The following is a 9,137-nucleotide window of genomic DNA, read 5'->3' as shown; positions in this document are numbered from 1 at the left end:
CTTGAACCTGGGAGGCGGAGGTCGCCGTGAGCTGAGATCGCATCACTGTCCAGCCTGGACAACAAGAGCGAAACTCTATCTCAAAAAAAAAAAAAAAAAAATTGGGGTCTGGCTTTTGCCCAGGCTGCAGTGCAGTGGCAGGATTATAGCTTACTGCAGCCTCAAATTCCTGGGATCAAGTGATCTTCTTACCTCAGCCTCCCAAGTAGTTGGGAGTTCAGCATATACTACCATGGCCAGTTTGGTATTCTGTGTCTGCATGTCTTATTATTTTTTATTTGAGACAGGCTCTCACTGTGTCACCCAGGCTGGAGTACAGTGGTGTGATCATGGCTCACTGCAGCTCTGAACTGAGCTCAAGCGATCTTCCTGCCTCAGCCTGCTGAGCAGGTAGGAATACAGGCACGCACCACTACACTGGGCCAATTTAAAATTTTCTTTTTCTTTTTTTTTGTAGAGACAGGTTCTCACTGTATTGCCAAGCCTGGGCTTGAACCCCTGGGCTCAAGCAATGCAACCACCTTGGCCTGTGAAATTGCTGGGATTACAGGCACGAGCCTCTGCACCCGACCTTGAAGTGTGTCTTGAGGCCTATACAAGTTAGGCAGCTTTTTGGGACCCTGGTGGCACACAGTGGGGAGGAACCCCTCCTGCCCTTGTCAGCCCCTGTTCTGACCCCCTCTCCATTTCCAACACCTGGGTGTTCCGAGTTATGTTGACTGCTCTAGGGCACAGGCCATCCATCATTTACACTGTAGTATGAATTAGTCACTACTTCTAGGATCTGAGGATTAGACGTGAGACATCTATTACTTTCTGGCAATTCTCCTTCCCACTAATTTCCCCAAGAAGCAGCCACACACATCACATGCTCTAGCTGGTGACTTTATTCAAAGGGGAGAGGGAAAAGTGAGAGAGAGAGTTGGGTCATTTCTGGGATAACCTGGAGAGGGGTGAGTCTCTGGAGCTCCAGGGAGGAGGGAAAGACATCTCAAAACTATTATATAAGGCCGAGAGGGTAGGGGGTGGGGTTCTGGGTGTTCTGAGGGGCAGCGCTGGGGGAAGGGACCCTCCCCCAACTCAGGTCCACGCGTCCGCTAGGGGCCGCTGCCGCTTCCACTGCCACTCCCGCTGCCCGCAGCGTCCAGGATGGATGTGCGAGGGCGGCGGGAACGCCAGGAGGGAGCTTCCCGGGCCCGCCGTCCTGGTCTGGGACGAGGTAGCGCGGAGATGGAGATATTGAAGCAGTGACGGGCTCCAGGAGCGGCCACCGGTAGGGCGTGGCCCAGAGCCGAGCGACAAAGGTCCGTCCCGTCTGCGAAGGTCTAGGAAAAAGTGGAGTTAGGGCCGTAGTGGGCGGAGTCCAGAGGGGGCATGGCTTTCTCCCAGGGGCGTGGCCTCGGGAAGGGAAAGTCTGTAAGTTCCTTTGGGAATGGGGTCAGAGGCGGACTGTGCAGTTTGGGAGTCTGTGTGCGGGACCAGAGTGGTGGCAGGTCCTTGGGGAGTGTGAATGTTCTTACTGGGCCCTAGCGGGATGAATCAGGGTTGGGGCAGTCGGGGGGCGAACAGAGAGGTCTGTATCAAGGCTGGAGTTTTGTAGAGGGTGACTGGGCTTCTGGGTCCTCCATGGTGAACGGTGGATGGACCCAGAGCAGGGATGGTTTCTTGGGAAGGGCAAATCTGGACTTAGAGAGCTTTTGGGGTCAAAGGGCGCAACCCAATAGGAGGTTGGGCTAGGGAAGGGTTGGAGTAGGGAGCTGAGGAGTGCCAATCCGGTCTCTGGGGTCTAGACACCGTAAGAAAGAACTTGGTGGGGGTCAGGGGCAGTGGCTCACGCCTGTAATCCCAGCACTTTGGGAGGCTGAGGCGGGCGGATCACCTGAGGTCAGGAGTTCGAGACCGGTATGGCCAACATGGTGAGACCCTGACTCTACTAAAAATACAAAAATTCCTGGGCATGGTGGCAAATGCCTGTAATCCCAGCTACTCGGGAGGCTGAGGCAGGCGAATCACTTGAACCCGGGAGGCAGAGGTTGCAGCGAGCAGAGATCGTGCCACTGTACTCTAGCCTGGGCAACAAGAATGAAACTCCGTCTCAGAAAAAAAAATAAATAAAGAACTTGGTAGGGAAGATCTCAGTCTCGTCACCCTCTGCCTCACGCTCACCTGTCCATAGGTAAGGCAGCTAGGCTCACAGCCCCTTTTTTCTGAGAGTGGGAGCCAAGTCGGGCCACAGGTGATATCATCTTCGCAGTTAGTGAACCTGGAGATGGCGAGTGGAGAGGTGGGTAAAGCTTTTGTAGCTACATGCCAGCGGATTCCGGTTCTTCTAGACTGTGTTCAGTATATGTCCCCCGTTGGGATCCAGGCCCTGCCTCTTAGAACCACTCCCCTGCTAACTCCATCTCTCCAGATTTCATCCCACCCCATATTCTATCAGATCTTTCCATACTCTGGGCCACGTCACAACTGGCCTCGTCCCTGGAGACCTCAGACCATTTGTTATGGGCCAGTCCCTCATATTTTCCCACTTTTTCATTTTCCTTTTATTTATTTTTGAGACAGGGTCTTGTTCTGTGATTCAAGCTGGAGTGCAGTGGCGCAGTCACGGCTTATGGCAGCTTTGACCTCCTGGGCTCGAGCAATCCTTCCACCTCAATGTCTCAAGTACCTGGTACTATAGGCACGCACCATCATGTCCGATTAATAATTTTATTTTATTTTATTTTTTGAGATGGAGTCCTGCTGTGTCTTCTGGGCTGGAGTGCAGTGGCCCAATCTCTGCACACTGCAACTTCTGCCTCCCAGTTTCAAACAATTCTCCTGCCTCAGCCTCCCGAGTAGCTGGGATTACAGGCGCCCACCACCATGCCTGGCTCTTTTTTGTGTTTTTAGTAGAGACAATGTTTCGCCATGTTGGCCAGTCTTGTCTCAAACTCCTGACCTCAGGGGATCCACCCGCCTTGGCCTCCCAAAGTGCTGGGATTACATGCGTGAGCCACTGCATCTGGCCCATGTCTGATTAATTTTTAAATTTTTTGTTGAGACTGGGTCTTGCCATGTTGTCCAGGCTGATCTTGAACTCCTGGCCTCAACCAATCCTCCTACCTTGACCTCTCAAATGACGGAGATTACAGGCGCCCTCCCTTTTACCTTCTCTTTTCAATCAGGAGGACTCACTCCTTAAGAAATCTCAGGGCCTGGCTGGGCATGATGGCTCACCCCTGTAATCCTAGCACTTTGGGAGGCCAAGGCAGGCACATCACCTGAGGTCAGGAGTTAGAGACCAGCTTGGCCAACATGGTGAAACACCATCTCTACTAAAAATACAAAGCTTAGCCGGATGTGGTGACGGAAGCATGTAATCCCAGCTACTAGGGATGCTGAGGCAGGAGAATCACTTGAACCCAGGAGGCTGAGGTTGCAGTGAGCCGAGATCATGTCACTGCACTCCAGCCTGGGCAACAAGAGCAAAACTCTATCTCAAAAAAAGAAAAAAAGGCCGGGTGCGGTGGCTCACACCTGTAATCCCAGCACTTTGGGAGGCCGAGGCGGGAGGATCACGAGGTCAAGAGTTCGAGACCAGCCTGACCAATATAGTGAAACCCCGTCTCTACTAAAAATACAAAAATTAGCCAGGCGTGGTGGTGTGTGCCTGTAACCCCAGCTACTCAGGAGGCTGAGGCAGGAGAATCGCTTGAACCCGGGAAGTGGAGGTTGCAGTGAGCTGAGATTGCACCACTACACTCCAGCCTAGCCTAGGGGACAGAGTGAGACTCCATCTCAAAAAAAAAAAAGAAAAGAAAAAAAAAAAGAAATCTCAGGGCTATGAAAAGCCACATCGCCATATGGCAGGTATCTTAAAAGCTGGGGGCTTCTACCTGGGCTTTAAACATTAAGCTGCATCTCTTAAACCTTGGCCCTGTTGGAGGCCACTCCCCTTTACACAGAAGGCCAAACAAACTGCAGGCTCCGCCCTCTCCCCCGCCCAAGTCAAAAGCCACGCCCCTTGCCCCCATGTATCCTACCAGGCCTGGCAGAGCTCCTCGCAGAGCGGCTGTGCTTGGCGTACCCCCAATAGCCGCAGGCGGAAGCGACTGCGAAGGGCACGTTGGAGGTGTTCCAGGAAGGATTCACACCTAGACATTGGGAGAGAGAGGGTTGGATGGGTTAGGACCCAAAGGGAGTTCCAGGGCAATGGGCAAAGTACACGAGAAAACAGTGGAGGGTGCTGTACTCACTCGGGGCTCGGCACTCCACAGCGTTCTGGATGGTTCCCAGGGCCCGATATCTCTGTTGTGTCCATCTCTGAGGGACAACAAGTTCCTGGCAAAGGGGAACCCTGTGAGGCAGGGTCTTGGATCCTCAGATAAGGTTTGGGAACTGAGGGCTGGGGATCCCCTGGACAAGGGAGACCCCAATTACATCAATCCTCACAAACCCATAACTTAAGACCCTTCCTTTGGAATGCAAATGCAGCTTCAAGTAGTAATAATCATTTATTGTTTATAATAATCAACTTATTTGTCATGTACCTGGTAGTGACACATGTGCTTAATCCTTTTCCTTTATTTTTCTTTCTTTCTTTTGAAACAGAGTCTTGCTCTGTTGCCCAGTCTGGAGTGCAGTGGCACGATCTTGGCTCACTGCAACCTCCACCTCCCAGGTTCAAGCAATTCTCATGCCTCAGCCTCCAAAGTAGCTGGGATTTCAAGTGCATGCCACCTCATCCAGCTAATTTTTGTATTGTTAGTAGAGACGGGTTTCACCATGTTGGCCAGGTTGGTCTCAAACTCCTCACCTCAAGTGATCTGCCCACCTCGGCCTCCCAAAGGAGGCTCACGCCTCCCTGGGATTACAGGCGTGAGCCACCGAGCCCCGCTCATATGCTCATGTGCTTAATCTTAACAACAGCTTCGCGAGGTATGTTTGTTATTTCTCTCTTTTTGGGGGTCCATGTGAGACCCAGAGAGGTTAGATGACTTCCTCAGGGTCACATAGTTACAAAGGGACAGAGTTGAATTTGAACCCAGGCAGTCTAATTCTTATCCACCATTCTTCAGCACTATCCCTGCCTCCCACCTTCGTGGCCCTGCTAGGCCCCTCTCATAAGGAAATTCTAACATTGCTATGGCAGGGTAGATGTGGGTTTCTGGGTGTTGGTGGTGAGGCAGGGTCTGGGGTGCTCACCTGCCAAGTGCAGCTTGCCTTTGCCCAGATCAGCTGCCAACCCATGGTGTCGCTGGGACCTGGCTTGGAGTGGGTGGCTCCCTCCACAGGCTTCTAGCAGGATCCATACCAGCGTCAGTTGCAGGACCCAGGTCAGGCCGATGGGTCGCATGTGGACCCTGCCGGCCATGTCCACCTGAGATAAGAGCTGGCAGACATAGTGTGGGGTTCAGCCATCCCTTTTTGTGAGCTTAGGGTGGCACCCACCCAATGCATACCCAAGAAGCAGTGCCAGACAGAGTAGGGAAAGTGCAGCTGAGGAGGAGGCTGGGGCAGTGGCCAAGGACATTCAAATCCCAGGAGACCACCAGGGCCTGCCTCCGTCCTAGGAGCCCCCCTCCCATCAGAACCCTGTCCTCTCTGTCCCCCACCAAGTGCCACCCCCACCAAGCTTAGACCACAGTCGCCCTCCCCCATCCAGCAGGATCTCCCACCTTTTTAGTCCTCAAGGGACCCCTTTTTTTCTCAGAATGAAGGGGACCTCCCTAGCTCTTCCAATCCCCCTCTACTGTTCAGTAATTCCTCCTTCTCTTCTATGCGGCCTCCCTCCTCCCTCTCTCGCTCTCTGCCGGCCCTTCTCTGGGTCACCTTCTCTCGGCCCACAATCGGCTTAGGGGCCACCCAGAGCCTTTGGGACCAAGCGTAGTGTGGCAGGGCTCAGGTTCTGTCACTGGGGCCCAAAGCCACAAGGCAGGGACAGCTAGAGGTCTGTGGAGAGAAGACTGTCCCCTTCCTGCCTCCCCAAGTTCAGCCCCTCACCTGTTAGCTGGATTGGGGTGTAAAGGCTGATAAGACACCTCAGGATCCACTCCAGGAAACTGGCAACTAAAAGGGGCGTGGCTTAATGCAGGGGCGGGACCTCCCACCGTCCCGCCCACACTCCTGCTGACCGAAGGCTGGCCAACTTGGGGCTGGTGTGTATATATCCTTGTGTTTGCTTTTATGTTGCGCTTGTGGCTTAAGCTCTGGTATCTGTATATGTAGGGAGTGCGTGTGTGTGTGAGAGGAAGGTGTGTTTGGCCTACAGCCTGTGTGTGTTCCTGACACCTGTGTCTTTTGTTTGTGTGACTGTGTGTGTGTTGAGCATGTATGTGTGTGTTTGTTGTGTGAGGTTATGTTTATGTGTGTTTCTTGGTGGAGTGGTTGTGTGTGTGTGTGTGTGTGTGTGTGTGTGTGTGTACGTTCAGAATTTGGGGAGGATTGTGTGTCCCAAGCCATGATGTGTGTGCAGTTGAATAAAACAGGATCTTAATAAGTGTGAGAAGGGGAAATGTAGGATCGGGCTAGTGTCCCTGCAAAAATGTTGGAAGTCAGTGGATAAAGGTTTTTGACCATGAATGTTGACCATGAATGAACAAAGAAATGTCATGTCCTGAACAGGATGTGTTTGCATGCACACATTCTATGTCCTTCTGAAGTTTCTGCGAATGTGTTTTGCTTGTGAACACTCCCTTAACTCATCCATTCATTTGACAAACATTTATTGAGCACCTACTGTGTGCTAGATTCTGGGGATGCAGTGGTGAACAATACATGAAAATTTCAGCCAGGCATGGTGGTTCACACCTGTAATCCCAGCACACTGGGAAGCCGAAGTAGAAGGATCATTTGAGACCAGGAGTTTGAGACCAGCCTGGCCAACATGGTGAAACCCCCTCTCTAGCAAAAATAATAAAAAAAATTAGTTTGGCATAGTGGCACATGCTTGTAATCTCAGCTGTTCAGAAGGCTGAGGTATGAAAATAGTTTGAACTTGGGAAGCAGAGGTTGCAGTGAATCAAGATTGTTCCACCACACTCCAGCCTAGGCAACAGAGTGAGACTCTGTCTCAAAAAAAAATACATAAATAAATAAAAATAGAAGACACACAAATCTCAACTTTCATAGAGCTGACATTCTAGGGGGAGAATCGGATGAGAAAAACATCCCTGCAGTGGGTACGGGTGTGTGTGTCTATGTGTTGTGTTGGGAGAATAATTTGCCTGTTTTAGATTATCATTTGTGTACAACTGGACATCCCTTGGTTTTGGAACCATGTGACTGTGCTTCCACTGATTGAGTGTTTATATGTGTTGTTTGTGTGTGTTTGCATTGGATGAGTGTGTGTATGTCTGTGTTTCCTAAGTATGTGTTTGTATGGCTACAGAGCGTGAGTTTGTGTGTATCTGTATTTGTGGATGTTTGCGTGTGTTTGCATTTGCTGAATATGTGTTTGTATGTGTGTTAATCTGCAGAATGTGTGGGTCTGTGTTTGTGGAGTATATGTTTGCAGAGTGTGTTCAAATAAGTGTTTGCGTGTCTGTGTTTCCTGAATATGTGACTGTATGTAAGTGTTTGTGTGCCTCTCATCTCAGGGCAAGAGAGGCTTTTTGTCTGCCTCTTTTATTGCTGTATTCCCTCCCAGATCCCCAAATACTACGTTGCACATAGTAGGTGCTCAATATGTGGTAAGTGAACAAATCAGTAGATACCATCTCTGGGTCGCTCTGTGTGCACCCAGTGATGTGCTGGAGGCCTCAGTAAGCAAGACCTGCCGGACCTAGCCTTCTCCTGGTCCATCTTGAGGTGGTCCAGGATGCTTGTGGGTCAGATCTGTTCAGCCTCTGGGCCATGCCTCACGCCAGAGCCTCCGCACCCTTTGTCCTTCCCTAATCTCAGCCCCCGACCCTGCACTTGGATTTCAGCACCGCGGACAGGAGCGCGCTAGACCAGCACCAAGGAGAGCTCCCGCGGTCGTCATCGTGAGCTAGGTCGCCAGGGGCGGAGTCCGGGCCATGGACGGAGAGATGTGCGAGCAAGGGACTCAACGAGACGGCGACACAAACATGCCGACAAACATATAGAGAGACAGACAGATATAACCCAGGCAAAGGCACGAACTTGAGGCGACAAGCTCCTGGGGAAAACCCGGACCCAGCCTCGCCGTCGCCCCTGTCGTCCAGCAGGGGTCGCTCTTACTCAGCAACCGCGCCCTCCAGGACCTTGGGGCCAGATACAGGCCACCACCCCTTGGGAAGCCCTTCTGTCCCCCAGTGCCAAGACTTGGAGTTCGGAGGGCTCGGACACCCTCTTCTCCAACTTCGGGAAGCATGGTGGATTTGGCCTCACCTGTGTGAACATGGAGGAGCGGCGAGGGAGCTGAAAAGCGCTTTAACTGCCCCCCTCTCCAACTACGAGCTAATCGCTCCTATAAATACAGACGGCCTGGCCTGGCTCCTTAATCCGGACCATGAGGGAGGGGTCGCTAGAGTGGCTGCAGGGTTCCCTGAGGAGGCTCTGATTGCGGGGGGCGGGGGGCGTAATATGCATGCACATATTTTTCTGAGGTTGCCTCTCCTGTGAATATGGGTCTCCTCAGTGAAAATGTTTCTCTGTAAGCATGACATCTCTCCTGGGGCTGTAGAGGTCTCGTGGGTGGGGACAGTTTTCCACAGAGGATATGGCTTTTAGGGGTCTCTGACTGGAGGTATCCTCCCCAGGGTCTCCACGGGAATTGTTACTCCTGGAATCTTTCTATTTGGGGAATGCCTCTTCCGTGGGGAGGGGGATGGCTTTTGAGAGGAAAGTCACCTCTCAGGTACCATATCTCTTAGGAATGATTTTCAGGGTTGGGGGAGTTCTTGATTGGAGAGGGCGTCCATGTGGAAACTATCTCCCCCGGGAAATGTGTCTCACCAAGGGGGTCTCTGGGGGATGAATGCGGGGGGAATGTATCTCAGGGAGAAGGCTTCCTTTGGGGTGTAACTTAAGTGGGGGTTCTACCCCTGAGAATGTCTCTCCCCTGGGGCGTGTCTTTTTATAGGGGTGTCTCGGCAGCTTGGCTCCCATGGGGGCACCAGGAGGCTCCGCCTCCCCGCCCACCCCTTCCCCCCTAGCGCGGGCAGCGGTGGCTGAGCTCGGGCTCGGGT

General features: G+C 52.3%; 1 protein-coding gene across 9 annotated transcripts in view; it reads right to left on the bottom strand.

Moving 5' to 3' along the window:
- Positions 1 to 864: 864 nt before the first annotated feature.
- RTBDN (retbindin) overlaps positions 865 to 9,137 on the bottom strand; it is a 10,013-nt gene continuing 1,740 nt past the window's right edge. For 2 of the 9 annotated variants that reach the window (XM_011954699.1, XM_011954702.1), the window contains 5 exons: positions 5,191 to 5,377; positions 4,242 to 4,326; positions 4,029 to 4,139; positions 2,167 to 2,263; positions 865 to 1,325 (listed from right to left, as the gene is read on the bottom strand). In XM_011954699.1, coding sequence (XP_011810089.1) covers positions 1,098 to 1,325; positions 2,167 to 2,263; positions 4,029 to 4,139; positions 4,242 to 4,326; positions 5,191 to 5,377 — 708 coding nt within the window. In that variant the 3' untranslated portion in view covers positions 865 to 1,097. Of the gene's footprint in view, positions 2,070 to 2,166; positions 2,264 to 4,028; positions 4,140 to 4,241; positions 4,327 to 5,190; positions 5,378 to 5,663; positions 5,799 to 5,988; positions 6,053 to 9,137 lie in introns of those variants that run through there. The other 7 variants (XM_011954700.1, XM_011954704.1, XM_011954703.1 and 4 more) reach the window with 6 other exon arrangements.

Source organism: Colobus angolensis, unplaced genomic scaffold, assembly GCF_000951035.1.
Source record: "Colobus angolensis palliatus isolate OR3802 unplaced genomic scaffold, Cang.pa_1.0 Scaffold39, whole genome shotgun sequence".
Classification (NCBI taxonomy): domain Eukaryota; kingdom Metazoa; phylum Chordata; class Mammalia; order Primates; family Cercopithecidae; genus Colobus; species Colobus angolensis.
The sequence above is the reverse complement of the archived record's forward strand: the minus strand, read 5'-3'. Positions and strand labels throughout refer to the sequence as shown.